Raw genomic sequence first — 24,875 nt, 5'->3', positions numbered from 1 at the left:
AAAAACAGCATTTTGTCTAGGCGTGCTTCCATTGTGTTCTAACTTAGATTAGAAGTAATACTGTTCATCTCTAGCAGTAGAGCAGCATCTAAAGATTCATTACTCTAGTTACATTTCCTTCTCAACTTCATGCAACTCAAACACACCAAAAAAATGAATCACYCGAGTCAAACTTTCTATAAACATTTATTTATCTTTATTGGCCACCACAAACTAGCTCAGACAAGGACCCCATATTGTTTCAGGACAGCAGTGTACTTTGAAATCTTGCTCTCCACGTTCTTCTCTGCCAGCTTTGACAGCTTGATCACCGTCTTTTTCTTGGCYTACCGGATCTTGGCCTTCTCCTTCCTCTTCTCCTCCAAAGTGGCTGTGATGGCCTGGTACTTCCAGCCGACCTCATGGGCCAGACGCCCGAGGAGGGCGAACTGGGGAAGGCAGGTTCACACAAAGTAGAAACAATAATGTCACAACTCAAACATTAGCCCAACAAAGGTCCTAAGAATAGTTTCCACTACTTAGGGTTCTAATTATTATTTGGCTGTTGTCTCAGATGGTAGTGCATGTAAAGTATTCTCATGGTCGTTAAACTCGAATATTTACTGACGTAAACATCACTGACAATAAGAATAGATGGGTACCTGGCTAAATACATTTTGGCCAATGTCTGGATAGCAAGAATGTGGCTAAACATTAGCTCAACTACAGTGCGGCCTGCAACTTTTGACAACTACCTACTAGTCAATGAAGAGTTGATCAATTCAGTGGTGTTACTTGCTAAACTGATTTTAGGCTTACCTTGCGAGTGGGCTTCAGACGGACAATCTTTAGGGCAGCAGGTACGACCATGCGCTTCCTCTGTGGAACAAAATAAATGTCAGCTCCAAAAGCAACAGCAAGTCATTCACCTCTCATATTCTCAAAGTCAATACTCAAACAATGTAAGTATTAAAAAGTAGCATCACCGACAGCACAAGATCAGAGTTATGCTGGATGATTGAAACACTCACCTTGTCATAAGGAGGTGGGACACCATCGAACACCTTCAGCCTCTCCAGTGCAGCCTGTCCTCTCTTGGTTTTATGAGGCAGCATGCCTGTTGGGTTCCAAGGGGGATCAATAAAGTTAGGATGTTACTAGGCAATTAGGTCAACCCACATAGGATAGGCAATACTCTGTAGCACAAGGGAAGCCAAGGAAAAAATATATCTATATATACACTTATGGAGATAGTGTCGCACACATAGGTTCCATGCCAATTTTAGATTGTAAATATGAAATAGGTATAAATCCCAAATGTGCAGAAACTTCCCTGTAACTGTTAACAGACACCAGCACAACATTGTGGCCCTGACTAAACTCAGCAGTCAGATCCGAAAGTTTGTCTCATCAAAATGATCAGCTTTGGGATAAGTGTTCATCACAGTCAAGTAGAAACCATAGGTTGTGCAAGGTGGAGATCAGAATGTGCATACTTCATGCCACTGAATCACCCCATAGGGACCATTTAAATCAAAGTCCATAAAGGTGAGGTCCAAGCAAGCCCCTAGACAGGCAGCTGAAAAACAGCCAAAATTTGAGCTAAAAYAATCCCAGTTTAAAAGAAGGGGCTGTGATCTTACCCCTTACAGTCCTCCAGAAGATTCTGCTGGGCGCTCTGAAGTGATATGGTCCACGTGAGGGGTTGGTGTTCATCCTCTTACGCAGGAAAGCCAGGTACTTCACTATTCATAAAGATAGGCGCAAATACATTCAAGCTATGCCAGTGTCTAAACCGTTTCACAACTCTGGTTATACCATATTGCTTTATGTCTCAGATGGTAGTGCATGTAAAGTATTCGCATGGTCGTTAAACTCGAATATTTACTGTGGTAAACATCACTGACAAGCAAATCTTAAGATTTAGCTCAAAATAGGAATCAAAGGTAGGACCTCAGAATCACACAACACATTACAACTACACCAAAGGGGTTAACCTGAATATATACAAAGTGTCAATAACTTACATTTGTTACGGTAGAAGTTTCCAGAGATGTTGATACCCTCACATCTCACAACTACCACCTTGTGGCCTGCAACGAGGGAAATCCTGACTTACATATTGAAATAAGTACACAGGCCCATTGTATAATATCCACCGTCTCAGATGGTAATGCGAGTTATCATTGTAGTTACCCAAGCAATGTAGGTTAAAAAGCATCACTGAAAGGTGTAGCAAGCTAATCAAATAACTAGGACCAAATCAAGGTGCAATTACACATCAAGTGACATGAAATTCTTGGATTGAATATTGATCAGTCACAAGATGGGTATTAATTTATCACGACATGACTCACCAAGCAGAACTTGCTTCGCCACAATGGCAGCGAGACGACCAAGTAGATGGCCTCTGCCATCAAGCAGCAGAACCTGGCAAGGTAAGAAGCACATCAAGTAATTGAGAATAGTTGCCCACCACCTGTGGTTCAAATGATTCAACAAGGTTGCCTAAGTCTCAGATGGTAGTGCATGTACAGTATTCTCATGGTTGTTAAACTGACAAGCAAAACAAATTAACTTGGATAAATACATTTTACCTACGGTTTAGGGCCAACAAGCCTTAAAGTAAAGATATAACATTGAAAATGGGTATTGTTTTTGTGCATCTCTGCAGCGTTCCAGCGATTCCTTGGCAAATTTCATGTTCAGGTGAATCTGAGCTACTGCCATTCAAGTAGGGAGAAATTAGGCTCGTATGACGTAGCATTGAGATGAAGCCACTCACTAAACTGTTAATAGGAAAAGAAGATCTAAAACGTCCATCATACATGTCAGATATCAATATTGGACGATGTCATAATGCAGGAGGTTGTACTCTCGAACGAGTCATTATTCATATTTTTGTTGCATTCCTACCTCGAAATGTCTAATTCAATAGGGGGTTTAAAACATTTCTCCCATTTGTTTGCATGTTCAGTTCCGGTTGCATTGCATGGCGCCGTTGCGAATGCCAGACTCCACTCTGAGGCACATCGATCTTCATGCTGAAAATCGTGAGATTGTAGAATCCTAAATTGACAGTGCAGTTTGTTTGAGCTATTTTACAGCTAACTACTCCACAACACGCTGATAATGACTTGGGTATTATAGTGTGTTGCTACGTTTGCTAGCTAGCCCATACAGAGCATTAGCATTGTGGGGTTAGTAGTCGATTTGAGCTGCAACAGATATCCACATGTTGCTACCAACCTTATCACGCCAAAATTAAACATTTGTTCACAAAAYATATTGTRCCCGCAGAGTTAAGTAACCATTTAAAATTATAGGAATGAGTGGTTTTGGGTGGATTTCATTTGTACTGGGTCTAAACATTAACTCGCGCAAACGTGGCCTGTCGCTTACCCAAATAACGTTAGCGTTAAATAGTAAATTCAGTGTTAATTAGGAAATCTTCAAAAACTATACGCATTTGACCTCAACACTTCACCAAAAATGCCAACGAACTAGGGATGTCTTCTGACGGGTTTTTTGTAGTTAACTATCCAGTCTGGTCCGAGTTAGCTAGATAGCTAAATTAATGCAACGCGGCTAAGTTGCGTTAGCCAACACATGACATCCTGGATGTGTCAAATACGACAAATACTACGAAATGATCTCCACTAGTCTTCATTTACAATGCACAGAGATATTTAACCGGAGTAAAATTAATCTATATGGACGTATTATTTATAAATTTCGATATGTTGGTTCTTGAGCGCTTACACACCTTATTGAACCGGTCCGCCATGATGTGCGAAAAGAAAGACAGACGGGTTGTCCGGCTGTAAAAGACAGGGGTTTCTAGGCGGAGCTAAAGCTTTAGAGGAAATGACGAGAATGTATTCTTCCTTACGGGATTTATACAGGGCTTTATACGCAGTGTACAATGTGCTAATTGCCACCCTCTGGACACAGCGAGGATTACAGAAATCATTGCTCCCAAGACATGCAATGGTCCCTCTTTATCTGGGTCCATTGGACACTCTTACTGACTGTTGTGGCTGCTTTGCTTGATGTATTGTTGTCTCTACCTTCTTGCCCTTTGTGCTGTCTGTGCCCAATAATGTTTGTACCCTGTTTTGTGCTGCTACCATGTTGTCATGTTGCTCCCATGCTATGTCTTAGATCTCTCTTTATGTAGTGTTGTCTCTCGTCGTGATGTGTTTTGTACCATATTTTTAATCTCAGCCCCCATCTCCCCAGGAGGCTTTTTGGTAGGCCACCATTATTAAGATTTTTTTTTTACTGACTTGCCTAGTTAAATAAATCCATACAGTCAATGGGTTAGATGCATGTAAATATAAGAAATAGACACGTCTCAAATGTATAATACTCCACACCAAGCATCTCCTTCACGACTCTGTTTTCATAAGTGTCAGCTTCGTGTTTTCATACATCTATAGCAATTAGATTAACATGACTATTGTGTGTCCCTTTCAGGAAATGTCTTGCATAGCAACAGCACAGCATCAATACAATGAAAATCAAACAATATTACAACATGTGGATCAGGTTCATGTGAGGGGGGGGGGGGGGGTGATTTCTGTGCTCTGGCAGATTTGTGTACATGGGATCTGTATCTGCGGCCTGATGGTAAAAGCTGATATCACCTTCAATTAGCAATGTTGCATGATTGTTTCTTCAATGGAGGATGTTATGGCATTGGCAAAACTGAGAGTTGTGTACAGACACCAATTCATGGGATAAGTTTCAATAAAAGACAGCGCCATATTTTGTCTTCTTTTTGCCATTCATATTGCCGGAATCCATTTAGACAGTACAGCTACACTAGCTGTAATCATCCTTCTGTAATGTGGTGAACAATCATCCTCCGTAATGGCACCCCACATCTCAAATCTTAATTTTAGCACAAACAATAATTGAAAGCAATAACCATTTCAAATAAATGTTTAATAACCTCAAGCATATACAGAACAATCAATCACATATACACAGAGCTGCCCAGAGACAGTGCAGGCGATGACTAGGATTTGGCCATAGAGAATCCCTGGCCTTTATTCTAACGGAGTGAGTCTCAGTCATCATGCTTCAGTTTCCTAATTTTTCCCTTGTGACGGTCAATCTCACTCTGCAGCCTCGAAATCTCCTTCTTGTGGTGGTCAATCTCCTCTTGGTGATGCTGCTTTAGTGCAGCCAACTGTTCTTGCTCTTTACGCCTGTAGAGGGAGATTGGAAAGTGTTAGGTACAGTGAGGACAGTATGAATACAGGCCAGGCAGACTGCCACAAAGCCTCGATAAATACATTTACAGTGTCAATTTTGGCAAACAAATAGGTATACCACCTATTGGTCGTACAGTATACTGTAAGTCCCAACTAACCGGAAGTACATTTCCTCCTCTGCTGCCTGTTTCTTTCCGAGGGCTCCTCCTGCCTCTCTGACAGATCCTCCGCCGCCACCTCCTTTCCCTGCACCTTTGCCCAACTCACCCAGCTGGTAAATGGAGAAAATTAAATCAACAGGTGAACATATAAGAACAACAAGATGTTCCTTAGTAGGACCATGTATGAGATTGATATGTTGTGTTATGCACAACTTTTATTAGAGAAATAAACATGACCTTCACATTGCATAAAGCTTTCATTTTACAATGGTAAAGGCTAGGCTGTTATCAGCATACAGTATATAGAAGTAGTCAATTCTTTTTCTGTTTTAAAAAAGTGCAAAGCTAATATTAGTGATTAACCGCCACCTGCAGTGCTGGAGTCCTGAACCAAAGTTTGTCATTCATATGTTGTGGCCACTAGATGCTGGTATCATAGTGGAGACCATTTCATAGCACCCTATTTGAAGAAGACAATGCTCTGATCATTAGCTTTCTGCTCCCAAACCATAGAAATCCCAGCCCAGTTTACTACTTTAAAATAGTGGAAGCCCTCAATGGCAATTTCCATGCAAAAACGTGTTATTTCCATGTTGAGTCCTCTATACATCTCTATGGGTTATCCTCATTGAAGTGTCACGTGACATGCAGCTGAACTAACTAAAGCACATATTGAAGTGGGGAGCTTTTTGCACGTGGAATACTGTAATCTCTGTCAATGCATTGCAAAGTGTTAGGCTATGTAGCCTCAAATCATTCATACACTAATTTTCATGTCCTAATGAAAAACTCCCCCCTTTAATGTTGACTGAAAAGACCAACAGAATTGACCAGAGAATGTAAACACTGCCTTTCAAAAAAACTCTGCCCATTGTGGGCAACAACTGTAGCGTCAGAGAATTGCTTCATCATTCATAGATGGACGCATTTAACCAAATTCCATACACATTAGACCGAGGTGTATGATTGAGCTGCTTACATGGCCTTGTAAGCAGCTCAATCATACACAGTAGTCGTTTGCTACAATTTGTATCAGAACGTTCCAAACACCAGTTAAACATTGTAACATTGTAACATACTGACTGACATAGTAACAAGAACATTACAAATTGTCCAAGGCCATCGCGAAATCACTTGACAATTGAATACCACTCGTTTCATTTTAACGTTGGACTGTATTAGCTGCGAAACGTGGTTGTCTAATCATATGTGGTGCATTTTTACCTGATCAGATGCCATTCTTAGCTGTGTGGTGAGGAGACTCCTAACATCAGCTCTCAAAAACCTTGCCATTTCGTCCCAAAAACAACAAAAACTAGACTGTTTGCCCTTGTCTACCAAAATAAACCATATCAGGGCCTAACCATTGTATATAATGGGGGTGTTTGTGGATGAATATGAACTGAGTCTTTATTATATTTCTATTAAGGATCAATACGACACAGCGAAATAGATGACCATCTGTGAAAATTAAGTGGGTTTTTATCAGTAAGAACGTTTAAATAAATGGTGATCTGCCTCAAACAACAATTATATTTGAAAAAACGTTCACCCCTATGCATAATGGTACGGTCTCATAACGGAGAGTATGATACCAAAGATGTTTTATCATATTGACAAGATAGTCGAGTGACTGCTCTTACAAGTGAAATACGTCCTCAAAATGGAAGGCAGGCTGAATGACGCTAGATCAGTTGGGACCATTTTATAAAGTAGCTTTTTGTCAAAGTTGCCGAAATGCCACGTGCGTCTACAATACATGTGCATTCATAAAAACCTAACCATTACAAAACTTATATTCAATAAAGTAAGCTTCACGTAGCAAATGAGCAATTACATGTTTTGTTGACCAAATTCGACATTCTCATTGACCATACAACAATTCCTCACTTTCAGGGCGGAGTAAACTCCTTCGCTTTGCCTTCCTGATGACACCGCTATAGCTAGACCGTTTGATATAAGATGGACTGCGCACTACGTAGTGGCGTCTGGAGTGGCCTTTTGTTGATTGCATTCGTCTACTGTGAGCACTTCTGCTAAATTATGGCTTTGATGACCACATATGCATGTTGTCAAACACACAGTAGGCCTACACCACAACTATTTGACATTTCAAAATTACATTAATACATTTTCGAAATTAAGGGATTGTATTTATAGCCTACTATTAAACAAGTTCAGTCATCAGAAAACAAGCAGGAAAGCCATGCATGACTCTTTACCCAGTAGTAAATCGTTTGGGTAACTGACATTTTCCATGGCCTACATTCCAAGTATCAAACTTTGGAGGCACCMTGAAAACAAAACGTTTGTTTTATGCTGTAACAAGTGGTCAGTTAAAAGGGCAATCAGCAGGTGCTACAGCATTTTTTGGCCTTAAATATTTTAATGATATACCCATTGATTCTTGAAGAATTAACTTATGCCTCATGAGCTTAGTTCAACTGTTGTACTGCATCAGAACCCAAAACGTAAGTTTGTTTTATTCCAATGTTTGTAAACAAACTAAATGTATCACTATATAGCCTCAAAACACAGTTCAAATTGTACATTTAATATAATGTATGGCCAGTCCTTTGAGAATGGTTACATTTCTCCAGCCCCATCCCTCAGCTTTTTACCGAAAGAGATGTGGGGATCGAGAACACTTTGTTTCAGGTGCTGACTGCCAATTTAAAGTCAGTAATGAGATTATGTGGTCTGTAATTGGTACCGTATGCAGGCTATGCTTACTATGTGTAGACATAATTATTGTTTTGATAGCCATAATATACTATGCTATACAAGATATTGTGCTAAAATATGTACCCTCAGCCTGGTCTCATAGACTAGACGTAACATAGTAAATGTAAATCCAGGACACTCATTAGTATGATATGTTACGTTTGGCATGGTTACATAAGATAGATGGTTACTAACGAAAGTAGAGTGGTTGGTCGGGGTGGGCGTATAATGCGAATGTCTAGCAACCCAAAAGTTGCGAGTTCAAACCATCACAGCTAACCCTTCCCCAAACTTAACCCCTAACATAGCCACCTAGGTAGAATTCATAACATATCACACGGTTTGAAAATTCATAACATATAATCCGAAAGGTAATTCGTAACATATCATACGAAATGGGCGATGGACATCCACAAATAAATACCAACAAAACATCATACTAAATGAGTGTTTCAAATTTAAGTACACAATAATACYAAAAGCTCTGAGACCAGGTTGGCAGCGATATGACTATGCAAATGATTCATATCACAGTTAATGCAGTAGTGCATCTGTCACTACCCATAAAAAGGTTGAGACACAAATAGGAAAAGACAGCTGCTGTGAGAGACTTTATTCACAATGCTGCAAGAAAAGTATGTCCTTCTATAACAAACCAAACACTTGATTCATCTGATGGAGCCCCCCCCCCCCTCCTCCCTTCAGTCAAAACTGGGTTCACTATCACACCTCGCACACACAGGCACCAGAAGAGAAGAAACAAAACAATAACACATTAACAGTAGAGTCCAAACCACATTCACATATTACAAATGCATTCACTTTTTTCTCCCTTTGCCATTAAGCTATTCAATGATTTACAAGTACAGTATGGTCAGTCCGTTAAAAGTGCATTAAAAAAATGAAATTCTGTTGTAAAAAGAAACTAGGAAATTTTACCTAAATTGAACATTCCTTTGGTCCATCATTGGCCCAAGTATTACTTAAAAACTATCACCACAAGTGACAGATCCCTGGGAAGTCACAGGCACTCAAACCTTAATTAGAGTAACTGCCAAAATAAAGGAAAGACCAATAGTGTCTTAATAGGGTGTTGGGCTACAATGAGCTGCCAGAACAGCTTAAAATCACTTTAGCATAGCTTCTACAAGTATCTGGAACTCTATTGGAGGGACGCAATACCATTATTCCACAAGAAATTCCATAATGTGGGTGTTTTAATGGTGGTGGAAAACGCTGTCTCAGGCGCCGCTCCAGAATCTGCCACAAGTATTCAATTGGGTTGAGATCTGGTGACTGAGACGGCCGTGGCATATGGTTTACAAAGTTCATGTTCATCAAGCCAAGTTTAGGTCCAAAAGGCTCCTTATTAACAGCTTCTACATCCAAGCCATAAAACTACTGAACAATTAATCAAAAGGCTACCCAGACTATTTTCATTGACACCCTTTTTTTACGCTGCTACTCGCTGTTTATTATCTATGCATAGTCACTTTACCCCTACCTAAACTGAGCAAAAAAAGAAAAATTCAGTTTATCAAAGATAATTCGTTAAAAAATCCTAATAACTTCACAGATCTTCATTGTAAAGGGTTTAAACACTGTTTCCCATGCTTGTTCAATGAACCATAAACAATTAATGAACATGCACCTGTTGAACGGTCGTTAAGACACTAACAGCTTACAGACTGTAGGCAATTAAGATCAGTTATGAAACGTAGGACACTAAAGAGGCCTTTCTACTGACTCTGAAAAACACCAAAAGAAAGATGCCCACGGTCCCTGCTCATCTGCATGAATGTGCCTTAGGCATGCTGCAAGGAGGCATGAGGACTGCAGATGTGGCCAGGGCAATAAATTGCAATGTCTGTACTGTGAGACGCCCAAGACAGTGCTACAGAGAGACAGGACGGACAGCTGATCGTCCTCGCAGTGGCACTTCTAACAACACCTGCACAGAATCCATACATCCGAATATCCCACCTGCGGGACAGGTACAAGATGGCAACAACTGCCCGAGTTACACCAGGAATCCARAATCCCTCCATCAGTGCTCAGACGCTCCGCAATAGGCTGAGAGAGGCTGGACTGAGGGCTTGTAGGCCTGTTGTAAGGCAGATCCTCACCAGACATCACCGGCAACAACGTCGCCTATGGGCACAAACCCAATGTCGCTGGACCAGACAGGACTGGCAAAAAGTGTTCTTCACTGATGAGTCGCAGTTTTGTCTCACCAGGGGTGATGGTCGGATTCGCATTTATCGTTGAAGAAATGAGCGTTACACCGAGGCCTATACCCTGGAGAGAAATCAATTTGGAGGTGGAGGTTCTGTAATGGTCTGGGGCGGTGTGTCACAGCATCATCGGACTGAGCTTGTTGTGATTGCAGGCAATCTCAACGCTGTGCGTTACAGGGAAGACATCCTCCTCCCTCATGTGGTACCCTTCCTGCAGGCTCATCCTGACATGACAATGCCACCAGCCATACTGCTCATTCTGTGCGTGATTTCCTGCAAGACAGGAATGTCAGTGTTCTGCCATGGCCAGCGAAGATCTCAATCCCATTGAGCACATCAGGGACCTGTTGGATCGGAGGGTAAGGGCTAGGGCCATTCCCCCCAGAAATGTCTGGGAACTTGCAGGTGCCTTGGTAGAAGAGTGGGGTAACATCTCACAGCAAGAACTGGCAAATCTGGTGCAGTCCATGAGGAGGAGATGCACTGCAATACTTAATGCAGCTGGTGGCCACACCAGATACTGACTGTTACTTTTGACCTCCCCTTTGTTCAGGGACACAATATTCAATTTCTGTTAGTCACATGTCTGTGGAACTTGTTCAGGTTGTGTCTCAGTTGTTAAATCTTGTTATGTTCATACAAATATTTACACATGTTAAGTTTGCTGAAAATAAACACAGTTGACAGTGAGAGGACGTTTCTTTTTTTGCTGAGTTTACATATTACATCAAACATGGTCCAAGCACACCAATACAGTCGTGAAGAGGACACGACAAAACCTATTCCTAAGATTTGGCATGGGTTCTAATATCCTCAAAAGGTTCTACAGCTGCACCATCGAGAGCATCCTGACTGGTTGCATCACTGCCTGGTATGGTAACCGCTCGGCCTCCGACCACAAGGCACTACAGAGGGTAGTGCGAACGGCCCAGTACATCACTGGAGCCAAGCTTCCTGCCATCCAGGACCTCTATACCAGGCGGTGTCAGAGGAAGGCCCTAAAAATTGTCAAAGACTCCAGTACCCTAGTCATAGAATGTTCTCTCTGCTACCGCACGGCAAGCAGTACCGGAGCGCCAAGTCTTGGTCCAAGAGGCTTCTAAACAGCTTCTACCCCCAAGCCATAAGACTCCTGAACATCTAATCAAATGGCTACCCAGACTATTTGCATTGTCCCCCCCCCTCTTACTCTGCATTGTTGGTTAAGGGCTTGTAAATAAGCATTTCATGGTAAGGCCTACTACACCTGTTGTATTCAGCACGTGACAAATAAAATGTAATTTGACCACTCATGCCCTGTGCATAGGGACATTGTCATACTATGTGGGCATAGTCATGGTAGCCAAAATAATGGCCTGCCCAGCATTTTTATACATGACCCCAAGCACGATGGGATATTAATTGCTTAATTAACTCAGGAACCACACCTGTGTGGAAGCACCTGCTTTCAATATTCTTTGTATCCCTTGTTTCATTACTTTGGCAGTTACCTGTATAACTTGATCCATCTCAAGCATAGTCTTGACTAAATCTGAAAAGGTGTGTATCTTTTAAAGTTCTAGTGTTCAGACACACCTCTCATAATAAACAGTTGTAGATGGAGCCAATCGACCAGCAGGATATACTATTAATAATAAATTGATGGCCCATTCGCTGTACAGCCTATTGTCACTCTTGATATTTTTTTCTCAACCCCCCCCCCCCAGTAGTGCCACTCCTACTGGCCAGGGATAGTGCCATCCCTACTGGCCAGGGATAGTTCCACCCCTACTGGCCAGGGATAGTTCCACTACTGTACATCAAGGTTTTATGAGAAAACATTTGTAATGACAAATTCTCAGGGGAGTAAAATTAAATTCAAATAAAACTTCAGTAAAAAATTAAAACCTTGCTGGAATATGAGAAATCCTTGATCAATGTGACCTGTACTAGCAGCAAGTGCTTAAACTAAAAATGTTCGGGTAATTATTTATGCCCACAATTGTATTGCATGTTCATGTTTCCCTGTGTTACGGACGTCACACTGCTTGCTTAGTGAGTACAGGTTCCTCCCGATTCGGCTCGCAGAGCTCGAACTCAGGACCTATGCCTGGCTAGCACACGTGACTGCACTCCTTGACAACTTACAAACCGTTTGAGCTATCGGGAAAATGTATAAATCGATAGCTCCATCGGCAACATGTCAAGCTAGCTGTGGCATGAGCTTATGGTACATTCTTAACTCCATTACACCTAGAATAAGCATAGCCGCAGATCTTCTTGTCTCACACTAGATTTCTGAAAACTTTTGGTATTGTGCCAGTTTGAAACTGTGGGGAAAAAATTACCAAAAAAGGAACATAATGGCAAGGATAAAGGAGAACAAAAATAGGGAAACAGAGAGGAAAATAGGGGAGACTACATCAGAGTGCCAGAAGAGGCCTGCGGAGACCCTTGGGGTGAGGCAGCGGGCGTGGCTCTCCTTTTGGGACTCGTCAGTCCTGCTTGGTGCTTCCCAGGGCCCGTAGGCGCTCCAGGAGGGGAGGGTGGGAGTAGTGCCACATGGAAAAGAGCCAGTCAGCCACAGGGAAGCCCAGGTTGTCTTTGTTGAGCTTGATGAGTGCAGAGTAGAGCTCTGAGGCTCGACCCATGCCCAGCGCAAAGGAGTCCGCCTGGAACTCAAACCTGCGGCTCAGGACAGTCAGACAGAATGACAAGACCTGGAGGTAAGAATGGGAGAAATGTCAGTTTTCCTCAGTGGCCTGTAGCAGGTACTCATCTGCTGATCGCCATCTCAAAAACACTTTCTGTTTAAGCGGACTTAAGAAATATATTGTAGCTTTAGATGTATATTTCTTTGGCCAATATTTACTACTAGTATGCTCAAGGTATTTTCGCCAAACAAACACTGGACTTAATGAGAATAGCTGCCACAGCACTTGCAGGGCCAACAGATAAGGCCTCCACTGAAGTGTATTAAGAGGTCAGACATACACAGATTGTACAAAACATTAAGAACACCTGCTCTTTCCAAGACAGACTGGCCAGGTGAAAGCAATGATCCCTTATTGATGTCACTTGTTAAATCCACATCAAAATCAGTGTAGATGAAGGGGAGGAGACAGGTTAAATAATTATTTTTAAGCCTTAAGACATGGATTGTGTCTTCGTGCCATGCAGAGGGTGTATAAGCAAGACAAAATACTTAAATGCTTTTGAAAGGGGTACGGTAGTAGGTGCCAGATGCACCGGTATGAGTCAAGAACTGCAACGCTGCTGGGTTTTTCACGCTCAACAATTTCCTGTGTGTATCAATGATCTACCACCCAAAGGACATTCAGCCAACTTGACAACTGTGGGAAGCATTGGAGTCATCATGGGCCAGCATTTCTGTGGAACGCTTTCGACACCTTATAGAGTCCATGCCCTGACAAATTGAGTCTGTTCTGAAGACAGAAGGGGGCTGCAACTGAGTATTAGGAAGATGGTCTTAATGTTTTGTCCACTCAAGTGTAAATACATTGTTTAGGAGATGGAGTCACTCACCTCATTGTATGGGGAGAAGATGAACTGGAATATGATCATCAACCCAATCAAAGTGGGCTGGCTGTTATAGAAACCAAAGGCCACGAACAGCTCCTTCCGTCCAATTAGCACAGCAAAGAGGAAGAAGCACAGGAAGGAGTTCATCTGCAAGGACAGAGGCAGGGGGGAAAATTGTATCGATGACATTTCTGCATCAACATGAAAGTGGCCTATTGGTATAGAGGTGATGTGCAGATGCATATCAAGGGAATTCCCTAACAAACCTGACTGATTACTATGTTTTTCACAGTGTGGCCCAACTTCCAATGGCCCAGCTCGTGGCCCAACACCGCCAAGACCTCTGGATTGTTGCAGCCTTGCTTCTTGTTCTAAATAAAATAAAATAAATAATAAAAAAGCGTTAGAACATAACTGGTTTGATTTTTAAAAGAATTATGCATGAACTATTGACTAAAACTTCTAGTACACCATGTTATGTTTCTATGATAGAACCACCACAACACATTAGATATATAACATAAAAGTTGTAATGTGCTGGCGGTGCTCTAACCAAGACTACAGAAATGGTATGTATGGCTGAATTGGTGCTCAGTAATACTGGAGACCTTTGAAGAAGAAGCATGCTTCAGCAATAAATATTATTGAATGGAATCAAGTTGCCTTCCTAAACCTTTTTTAAATATTATATATTTATAACATTCTGACACACAGTTCTCTGCGTAACGGAGAGAACTGAATGGTCCTCCTTCCAGACGCTGGAAGCTCAAGTCTGACCTTGAGCTTGGATTTGTCCTCGGTTGGTGTGTCAGTCTCTCCGTCCTTGTTGAGGGGAGAGTAGTCCTCCAGCAGGGTGTCGAACAACACTATGCGCTTGTTCTTGAAGAACCCATAGAAGTAAGCGTTACTGTGAGAGGAACGCTTGGAACCTGGAAGAGTAGGTCAAAATGAATCATTACAATACAACTTTATAGTCCATAAGTAACAGCGAACATCGGAAAGGTGTTTCTGCTATGTTTTCAACCCCCACACATCACCACACACAGTTGAGACGAACACAGGGTCAAGCTGCAGGGTAGTGCCCATTATGCCTTGCTCTCCTCTGATGTTAAACAATTATATACAGTCTACGGTGTTACATCTTTGGGACAAAACAAGTTATTACCTTCTACAACATAGACCTTAGTGAGAGGGAAACTGATAGACTTCGACATGCTTTCAATCTCTTCCTTCAGCTCACCCTCTGGCAAAGGGGTGAACTTGTCAAATAGGGGCGCAATGTAGTCCGCATAGATGGTCACCAGAACCTAAGAGAGAGAAGGAACGACCAGAAATAAATACATTTGTAATTTATTTGGATATATTGGATATTAGTTTAGCTCCATTAATTCCTCCCCAGCGCCTAAACAATTGTTGTTTGAATATTCCCATCCAGCCAGTTATGAGGTGAAAGGACTGACAAGTGAGACACCCAGTGTGAAGAGCCAGGCGTAGATGAAGAAGAAGTCTCCACCCATCTTGATGATGTAGAGGAGCAGTGAGGTCACAGGCAACAAGATACACTGGGTCACAATAAACTTCTTTACAGCATCCTTTAGGAAGAACCCCAGCGTCTGGAAGGAGGACCATAGACAAAAACAAAAACAAACAAACTGGGTGTTAGAAACAATGCCAGTGAAAAAAAAGTGTAATTGATTCAATCTAGGAAACTGTCTGTATAATAAGAATGTCCTCAGAGAGTTGACAGTCTACCTGCTGGTTGAAGCCATGCTTCTCCTCAATAACAAAGGTGTTGTAGATACTCCAGGGAAGGCCAGTGAATGCACTGAACAGGGTTGCTAGTATCAGAAACGAAAGAGACTGGAAGATCTAAAAAAAAAAAAAAGACAGAGCCATGGAATGATTCAAGAAAATTGCCAAAACATTTGTAATACTGGACTGCCAATTTTAACCATGGACCATGCACACACCTCATACTCTGGACCCAATCCAAAACGAGCAGTCACTGTCCCAGCAACTTTCCAAACGAAAGGGATTCCGCCAAATAGCAGGATCAGCTATGGGAGAACACAGCAGTGTTATATCGGGAAAAAATGAAATTCCCTCTGTGTGATAAATTGAGGTAGACAACTAGGTTGTACTATAACAAAGTAGGTCCTAACAAATCAATGGATATTTTAGTTGTACCCACCGTCCCCTCAGTTTCTGAATACAGTCCAGACCAGAAACTGAAGTTGCTCTTGTCTAGTTGATAAAGGCGTGACTTCTCAAAGGTATCTGTGTCCATGATCTTTCCCAACTCTTGTGGTACGTGCACGGTCAACCTGTATATTCTCCGCTGGGTGTTAGAAGAGACACTTAAACATTAAAAAAATTCTATTCAACATAGCTAATCAAAAAAAGAAATGTCCATGTTACAGAATGATTAGTGGGGCCTCGAGTTGCAGTAGGGCAATTCCATGTTAGCGGAATTACGCCAAACAAAAACCATTAATTTCAAAGTTTAATAAACCATATAACTCTACGCACAATGAGTACTTTAAACAATTGACACAGTAAATAAAATAAAAACATTTACTGGAAAAACTGCAGATGCAAAGTTTGGTAACAGAATTAAGGTAACATCTCCATCAGTTTTATTATGTTACCAAACTTTGTATGTGCAAAGTTCTTTCTGTAAACGTGTTTCTGTAAAAAAAAAATCTGTGGAAATTGTTAAAGGTAGTTATTGTGGATAGAGTTGTATGGTTTGTTAACCTTTGAAATCAATGATTTTTGTTTCGATTTTTTTATTTTATTTAACTAGGCAGGTCAGTCAGTTAATTCTTATGACGGGCTACACCGGTCAAACCCGGACGACGCTGGGCCAATTGTGTGCCGCCCTATGGGACTCCCAACCACGGCCGGCTGTGATACAGCCTGGATTCGAACCAGGGTGTCTGTAGTGACCACTCAACCACTGAGATGCAGTGCATTCACCAGTCCACTCAAAATGATAGCAAGCTCATTCGCATCCAGTTTCCATTCATGCTAAATGTTCTTCTTCGATAAGGTTCGCTGCGCCACTCGAAAGCCCAGTTTAGAATACATTTTAGAGCGAAAAATCTTTGTCTCAGCGTAATTCTGTTACCATGGAATTGCCCAGTACAAAGATGACGTCACTCCCGAAAAGAAGCTTTGTTCTTGGTAAAATATTGTAGACAAACAATAATGAAAACAGTCAGCATGCGGCTAGAAGGCCAGCAGTGAAATGCAGTAAAGAAAGCCTTGTTATTGACAAAGAGGCCGTTAAGAAACAAAGTAAAGTTCAACAATTACCTGTCTGTAGGCAAGGTAGGCCTCCCATAGATACACCGTCCATGAGAACACCAGAACAGCATAAAATATCTTATTTTCGATTGGTAGGTTAAGTATTGTTTCCATCTTTATTCTGGCCTTGGTCTCTATATAAAGTTAGCAAGCTAGCATGTGTTGCTAGTTGGACTGGTTGAACAGCCGCCCGTTGTTCACACGCCTTCCAGTCTTTATTCAGAAGATAAGACTGTTTATATTTAAATAACTTAGTATGGTTTATATCCCCAGTTTAAATTGACTAGTTTTCACCAGTCCACTCAAAATGATAGCAAGCTCATTCGCATCCAGTTTCCATTCATGCTAAATGTTCTTATTCAATAAGGTTGACATGCTAAATGTCAGTGCAGCAGTTAATTTTGTTCCCAGTGAAACTAAACCAGTCGTCTAAATAACTAAGGTTCCATGCTCACTGTATTATCTCTCAAAATATACTGAACAAAAATATAAACGCAACAATGTAAAAGATTTTACTGAGTTACAGTTCATATAAGGAAATCAGACAATTTAAATAAATTAGGCCCTAACCTATGGATTTCACATGACTGGGCAGGGGTGCAGCCATGGGTGGGCCTGGGAGGGCATATGCCCACCCAACTACTGGGGGGCCAGGCCCAGGCAAACATAATTAGTTTTTCCCCACTAAAGGGCTTTATTACAAACAGACAAATACTCCTCAAAATGCATGTGTGTGTGTGTGTGTTTTGTGTGGGAGTGTCAGTGTAGTATGTGTGAGTGTGTGGTTAGAGTCCAGTGACTATACATCGAGCTTGTGCAAGAGAGTCAGTGCAAGAAATAAGAATAAGTTAGAATAAAATAAGGGGGTCAATGCAAATAGTCATTTGATTAACCATTCAGCAGTCTTATGGCTTGGGTGTAGAAGCTGTTAAGAAGCCTTTTGGTTCCAGACTTGGCACTCCAGTACTGCTTGCCGTGCGGTAGTAGAGAGAACAGTCTATGATTTGGGTGGCTGGAGTCTTTGACAATTTTTAGGGCCTTCCTCTGACACCACCTGGTACAGAGGTACTGGATGGCAGGAAGATCAGCCACAGTGATGTAATGGGCCGTACCCACTATCCTCTGTAGTGCCTTGCGGTCGGATGCCAAGTAGTTACCATACCAAGCGGTGATGCAACCACTCAGGATGCTCTCGATGGTACAGCTGTAGAACTTTTTGAGGATCTTAGGTCCCATGCCAAATCTTTTCAGCCTCCTGAGGAGGAATAGGCATTGCCATGCCCTCTTCATGACTGTCTTGGTGTGTTTGGACCATGATAGGTCCTTAGTGATGTTGACACCAAGGAACTTGAAGCTCTCGAACCYCTCCACTACAGCCCCGTAGATGTGAATGGTGGCATGCTCCGCCCTCCTTTCCTGTAGTCCACGATCAGCTCCTTTGTCTTGCTCACATTGAGGGAGAGGTTGTTGTCCTGGCACCACATTGCCAGACCTCTGACCTCCTTCCTATCGGCGTTGTAGTTGATCAGGCTTATCACCATAGTGTCGTCTGCAAACTTAATGATGGTGTTGGAGTTGTGCGTGGCCACGCAGTCATAGGTGAACAGAGAGAACAGGAGGGGATTAAGCACACACCCCTGAGGGGCCCCCATGTTGAGGGTCAGCGTGGCGGATGTGTTGTTGCATAACCTTACCACCTGGGGGAGGCCCTTCCGGAAGTCCAGGATCCAGTTGCAGAGGGAGATGTTCAGTCCCCCGCTCCTTAGCTTAGTGATGAGCTTGGAGGGCACTATGGTGTTGAACGCTGAGCTATAGTCAATGAACAGTATTCTCATGTAGGTGTTCCTTTTGTCCAGGTGTGAAAGGGCAGTGTGGAGTGCAATAGAGACTGCGTCATCTGTGGATCTGTTGGGGCAGTATGCGAATTGGAGTGGGTCCAGGGTTTCTGAGATGATGGTGTTGATGTGAGCCATGACCAGCCTTTGAAATCATTTCAAGGCTACAGATGTAAGTGCTACGGGGCGGTAGTCAATTAGGCAGCTTACCTTGGCATTCTTGGGCACAGGGACTATGGAGGTCTGCTTGAAACAGGGTCAGGGAGTTGTTGAAAATGTCAGTGCAGGGCCTTCCGAGTGGCGCAGCGGTCTAATGCACTGCATCTTATCACTACAGACCCGGGTTCGATCCCGGGCTATATCACAACCGGCCGTGAATGGGAGTCCCATAGGGCAGCACATAATTGGCCCAGCATCGTCCAGGTTAGGGGATGGTTTGCCCGGGTGGGCTTTACTTGGCTCATCGAGCTCTAGTGATTCCTTGTGGTGCGCTGGGCGCCTGCAGGCTGACCTTGGTCGTCAGTTGAACAGTCTTTCCTCCGACACATTATTGCGGCTGGCGGGCGGGTGTTAAGAAGCGCGGTTTGGCGGGTCATGTTTAGGAGGACACATGGCTTGACCTTCGCCTCCCGAGCCCGTTGGGGAGTTGCAGCAATGAGACAAGATCGAAATTGGGGTGAAAAGGGGGTAAAATACAAAAATAATAAATACCATACTTGCCAGCTGGTCAGCGCATACTCTGAGTATGTGTCCTGGTAATCCGTCAGGCCCTGCAGCCTTATGAATGTTAACGTGGTTAAAGGTCTGACTCACATCGGCTACGGAGACCGTGATCAGACAGTCATCCGGAACAGCTGGTGCTCTCATGCATGGTTCAGGGTTGGTTGCCTCAAAACGAGTATAGAAGACATTTAGTGGGTCTGGTAGACTCGCATCACTGMGCAGCTCGCGGCTGGGTTTACCTTTGTGATCTGTGATAGTTTGCAAGCCCTGCCACATCCGAGCAGAGCCAGAGCCAGTGTTGAAGGATTCGATCTTAGTCTTGTATTGACGCTTGCCTGTTTGATGGTTCGTCGGTGGGCTTAGCTGGATTTCTGATGAGTCCAGATTTATGTCCCACTCCTTGAAAGCAGCACCTCTAGCCTTTAGCTCAGAGCGGATGTTGCCTGTAATCCATGGCTTCCTGTTGGGATATGTACGTACAGTCAATGTGGGGACGACATTGTCGATGCACTTATTAATGAAGCCGGTGACTGATGTGGTAAACCCCTCAACGCCATTGGATGAATCCCGGAATATATTCCAGTCTGTGCTAGCGAAACAGTCCTSATAATAATGAGTGACATGTTTATATGTTTGTCAGATTTTTTTCCTGTACCTTTTTTGGTACTGTACATGTGTATATACAACTCATGGGGAGGGCGGCAAAAGTGTATTATTAAATCAACTAATGACGTTGTGATGAAATTGTATCTTCTTACTTTACACATGCTAATAAATACATTTATATATATATATATATATAATAATACCATGAATGTAAAATGACTGAAAACAAAGTAATTTGGAAAGTAACATGATTATGAGCTTGATAAACAAAGTCAACTGAGTAGGTAAACCTATTTTGGYTTTATTCCATTCTATGAACATTACAGATAATCAGTAATAATCTCCTGTGGGAAGGCATTGATTTCAAGCAATACACATAGGTGTCCTGCACAGTCTAAACTGCAGGGTCAATGAAATAACCATTTAAAGTTCTCCTTTGGAGTGGAGTCCATGTTATCTTTATGACCTATGCAGCACTCTCCCAGTCTGAAGCGCTGTTGGTGTGTACAGAGCCCTTGGTCTGGAGAATGTGTTGAGAGCAGTGTGGGGAGGAACAAGATGGGGAGGTTCGATGTGAACCATGCTTCATCAAGGTTCTCTTCATAGCAGTCACTTTCAATTCTAGCCGCTTGACTTTGATCAGCAGAGGGCTTTGATGCCTTTTTCTGGACCTTCGCTGCTCCACCTTCTCCCCTGAGTTCTTCCAGCTAGCTGGACATTTGGTCACCCAAGTCCAGGCAGCCTTAATGAAAACGTTGAGAATGTAATACATCAGTAGCCTATAAAAGGATAACTACTACATTTAAAATGAACACATAACTATTAATGGACAAAACATSAACATGGGATTATGAGTGGCTGAATCAAATATTTGGTTACAGAAAATGAGTTTGTGGCCTCCTTTCATGATCATTTGACTGCTAAATAATTCACTAATGGTAATGAATTTTGATTAAACATAGCATCAAGCTGCTTGAAGTAGTCAACTGCCACTCTGATGGTGGTGGTGATGCCCACTGGGCACACACTGGTTGAATCAACGTTGTTTCCACGTCATTTCAAGGAAATTCCGTTGAACCAACCGATGAWTAGACATTGAATTGTCTTCTGTGCTGTGGGTGATGATGATGGATGAGACAGGAGTTAGGACCACACTTACATGTGAAGCAAGTTCTATTCTGTCCCAGTAGATATAACACAGGTAGGAGAGAGCAGCCACAAATAAAGCTGTGAAGCGTTTCCATCCTTCAAAAATAGTCTGCGGCGACGGAACAACCGTATTGAAAGTTGCATGTCTGACTATGTTGCTACCAGTGAAGCATGTCGTTAATGCACAACGCATCCTTGACCATTCAGATGATTGGGGTTCAGCTCCTTCAATCCAATCCATTTCAATCAATGTTTTGACATTTTAAATGGCTAGATGGATGAAATGCACTGATAAAACGTGTTGTGGRGCAATTTAATTTCCCACAAATTGGTCGACATTCGAGCATCTAAAATGAGATTCTAGTAATTCTATACGCATGACTTCACAAACGCTGCAGATAATTATGACAGGGCCTAATTAGGCGTCTTTCTCCACAACATTCCATCCATTATTTCCATTGAATGTGTTTTTCTTTACATCATGGCCACACATTTGTGCTTAAGGCCTATGTTATCCATAAATAAATGAAAATATCTGACATCTTAAAACGTCCCCTTTTTCTGAATATTCGGGATATGGCATAGACATAAAAGAAATGGATATTGAAAATAAAACTCAACTGACACTATAGGCGGAAATAATAGCCTAAACTTGAAACCAAATAATCTCAGAATTTCTGTTGCACAGATTCAGGTCCCGGTGATTTGACGTTGACATATTTGTTTGGAGGTTCCTATAGCAACCATCTAAAACTTTCGTACGCCACAGGACCATGGACGAATTTCAATTATCTGAAGAGGTAGGTTTAAAGAAAAAACGCTACATAAAATTATCTTCGGGAAACATTTGAGTTCTTTCCCGGCCTATATTGTTGCATTGTATCACATTGACTACATTAATGTTGCTGTGACGTTATGTCTATTATTTGAGCGGGCCAGATAAACTGACCTCTAAAATCTGGTGGCTATATACTTACTGTATGTGGGAAATAAAACAAGAGACAAAAACACCAAATGCCATACTGCAAATGTTACTTTCCTAGCTAGAKAAAATATATATTTTCGCTCCCTTTTCAGACTGCATTTGTCGTTGATGATATAACTACAATCATAAAAGATGTAAGTATTTGCGCAATTGGTGATATTACTACAATCATAAAATGTATTTGCAGTTTCCTAAATAAGTGGTGATAGACATGTCAGTGTTAACTGAAATAAATACTTAGACTGTGGAGACAACTATTGGAAGCAGTGCCTATCAACAAAATCGAATTAACCAATGGACATCCAGTGTGGTGGAAACAAGTCTGAATCAACTGTCCAAACTAGGAAAACCCTTTAAATACATAGGTAACCCTTCTTGTTATGTTGTGTACAGTACATTTGTAAAATGTAAAAGTATGGCAATGAAAGGACCCAACAAGATCAGGTAATGATTTACGCATCTTTACTGTGTTCATCATTAGTGACTTGCATCATACTGCAGAAAAATGGAGCAGGCCTGCACACTGCCAGCTCTTGCTTCTGGGACAACACTATGGACAGTAAGCAACATAAATGTTTTGCAGACAGTGTCTACAAAACTAAGTAACAGCAGAGGCCCACAATGGTTTTTCATAATCTGTAGAATGTTGGAATGGGAACTAATCACAATCTGTTTGTTTCTCTTCCAGGAAGCTGTACGGTGAGATGGGAGAACAAAACCACGTACTGTATAGTCTGTGTCTTTGGGTTGGCTGTCTGACTTGAACAACCACCATCTTCTATCTTCCCCTGTTTTGTAATCAGACATTTTCCCAACCCCAGTGAAACCAGTCTAATAAATGTAGCCCTTGGTTTTGAACACAACTGGTCAATCATGGAATACACCCGTCTTATTCCTTATCATATTAAGCGGTTTAGCTAAGTTCATAAATCTGCAATAAACAGTTAAAAAGACATTGAAATTATAGTTTTTTCTCCTTTCTTCCCAAATGATGACTGCACATTATTGCGAACTGATCATTGCAGATTTAAAATCACTGAATAATGAACAGTTTAATACCACTTATGCCTTTTTATAAATATACCTTAAAAGGTAGTCTCAGCAATATGACATAGATGCAGATAATAAACAGCATAGTGGGTCAATTTACACATCAACTAAGAGCATTGAAGTGCAAGGCTCAACTTCTCCCTTGTTTTGGTCCTGTTCCTACCACACTAACCAGTGTTTGTGCATCTGAAAACATAGTTTAAATAGTTTAACTAGGCAAGTCACTTAAGAACAAATCCTTATTTACAATGATGGCCTACCCCGGTCAAACCTGGACAACCCTGGGCCAATTGTGCGCTGCCCTATGGGACTCCCAATCACGGCCAGATGCGATACAGCCTGGATTCAAACCAGGGACTGTAGTGACGCCTCTTGCACTGAGATGCAGTGCCTTAGACCGCTGCGCCACTCGGGAGCCCAGTTTACAGAGCCACCGATTACTTCAACCTGGAAAAGTTAAGCTACCCTTAAGAAACATATAGTTTACTTAACTAAAGTTATTTTGTAAAAGTATACTTAACAAAATATAAATGCAACAATTTAAAAGATTTTACTGAGTTACAGTTCATATAAGGAAATCAGTAAATTGAAATAAATAAATTAGGCTCTAACCTATGGATTTCACATGACTGGGCAGGGGTGCAGACAATCAGAATTAGTTTCCCCCCACAAAAGGACTTTTATTACAGACGTGCTCCCTCAAAACATCTGTGGCATTGTGTTGTGACACAAAACTACAGATTTTAGTGGCCTTTTGTCCCCAGCACAAAGTGCACCTGTGTAATGAGCATGCTGTTTAATCAGCTTCTTGATATGCTACACCTGTCAGGAGGATGGATTATCTTGGCAAAGAAAACTTGCTCGTTAACCTGGATGTAAACAAATTTGTGCACAACATTTGAGAGAAACAAGCTTTTTGTACATATGGAACATTTCTGGGATCTTTAATTTCAGTTGATGAAACCAACACTTTACATGTTGTGTTTATATTTTTGTTCAGTGTAGTTCACTACAACCAAACTGCTTTGTGAAAAATTATCATTCCTAAATCTGAAATGTCAAACCAGGTTTTCATCCAACCGTATGCAAGTAAAGTACCTCATGACAGGCCTGACAGAAACAGACATGGTCGGTAAACTCTCCAAATGTGAAGAAAACCAACTGGTGTCGATAAAATTAATTATGTGAGAGAAGTCGGTGGAAACGCTTTTATGCACAAATATTTATAACCATAATATTGAAGAAAACTTGGGAGTATCACGATGATGTGTGGTCCTTCCACTACGACTGGTCGGGAAATCATGCAGTTTATTAGGCTACAGATTAAATACATTTCGATAAACTTCACAGGGCGGTGAAAGTGCAAGGTGATG

The 24,875-nt window shown here is 41.8% G+C and overlaps 4 protein-coding genes and 3 non-coding genes across 8 annotated transcripts; 1 reads left to right on the top strand and 6 right to left on the bottom strand.

Moving 5' to 3' along the window:
- Positions 1-170: 170 nt before the first annotated feature.
- rpl13a (ribosomal protein L13a) lies at positions 171-3,837 on the bottom strand. Its single transcript, XM_023994886.3, is given in 7 exon segments — positions 171-428; positions 799-858; positions 1,011-1,096; positions 1,623-1,724; positions 2,007-2,072; positions 2,337-2,409; positions 3,746-3,837. Coding segments are annotated over 7 exon segments (618 nt in total). The 5' UTR covers positions 3,767-3,837; the 3' UTR covers positions 171-218.
- On the bottom strand, positions 544-625 carry LOC111969060 (small nucleolar RNA Z195/SNORD33/SNORD32 family). Its single transcript, XR_002877945.1, has one exon. It is a non-coding gene; the product is annotated as a small nucleolar RNA Z195/SNORD33/SNORD32 family (small nucleolar RNA).
- LOC112081145 (small nucleolar RNA SNORD50) lies at positions 1,358-1,429 on the bottom strand. Its single transcript, XR_002896346.1, has one exon. It is a non-coding gene; the product is annotated as a small nucleolar RNA SNORD50 (small nucleolar RNA).
- Positions 1,808-1,889, bottom strand: LOC112081144 (small nucleolar RNA Z195/SNORD33/SNORD32 family). Its single transcript, XR_002896345.1, has one exon. It is a non-coding gene; the product is annotated as a small nucleolar RNA Z195/SNORD33/SNORD32 family (small nucleolar RNA).
- A 1,073-nt stretch (positions 3,838-4,910) lies between the features above and the next one.
- Positions 4,911-6,726, bottom strand: atp5if1b (ATP synthase inhibitory factor subunit 1b). Of its 2 annotated transcripts, none has more exons than XM_023994887.3 (3): positions 6,587-6,726; positions 5,360-5,472; positions 4,911-5,195 (listed from the first exon to the last, which is right to left on the bottom strand). In XM_023994887.3, exons 1-3 carry the CDS (start codon positions 6,653-6,655, stop codon positions 5,054-5,056), a joined length of 324 nt encoding a protein of 107 aa, XP_023850655.1. In that variant the 5' UTR covers positions 6,656-6,726; the 3' UTR covers positions 4,911-5,053. The 2 variants fall into 2 exon arrangements, with proteins under 2 accessions (XP_023850655.1, XP_023850656.1); XM_023994888.3 differs by lacking the exon at positions 6,587-6,726 and adding an exon at positions 5,732-5,821.
- A 1,958-nt stretch (positions 6,727-8,684) lies between these two features.
- LOC111968918 (CAAX prenyl protease 1 homolog) lies at positions 8,685-17,558 on the bottom strand. The gene is made up of 10 exons (XM_023994885.3): positions 17,164-17,558; positions 16,037-16,183; positions 15,816-15,902; positions 15,598-15,714; positions 15,306-15,458; positions 15,011-15,152; positions 14,623-14,774; positions 14,112-14,216; positions 13,849-13,992; positions 8,685-13,022 (listed from the first exon to the last, which is right to left on the bottom strand). The coding sequence occupies exons 1-10, from the start codon at positions 17,266-17,268 to the stop codon at positions 12,798-12,800; spliced, it is 1,377 nt and encodes a 458-aa protein (XP_023850653.1). The 5' UTR covers positions 17,269-17,558; the 3' UTR covers positions 8,685-12,797.
- Positions 17,559-22,176: 4,618 nt separating this feature from the next.
- On the top strand, positions 22,177-23,405 carry dynlt1a (dynein light chain Tctex-type 1a). Its single transcript, XM_023994884.2, has 5 exons — positions 22,177-22,267; positions 22,545-22,586; positions 22,694-22,817; positions 22,934-23,011; positions 23,141-23,405. The coding sequence occupies exons 1-5, from the start codon at positions 22,241-22,243 to the stop codon at positions 23,209-23,211; spliced, it is 342 nt and encodes a 113-aa protein (XP_023850652.1). The 5' UTR covers positions 22,177-22,240; the 3' UTR covers positions 23,212-23,405.
- The last annotated feature ends 1,470 nt before the right edge of the window (positions 23,406-24,875 follow it).

The sequence above is a fragment of the Salvelinus sp. IW2-2015 genome, linkage group LG9, assembly GCF_002910315.2.
Source record: "Salvelinus sp. IW2-2015 linkage group LG9, ASM291031v2, whole genome shotgun sequence".
Classification (NCBI taxonomy): Eukaryota; Metazoa; Chordata; class Actinopteri; order Salmoniformes; family Salmonidae; genus Salvelinus; species Salvelinus sp. IW2-2015.
This window is presented reverse-complemented; position numbering and strand designations above follow the sequence as displayed.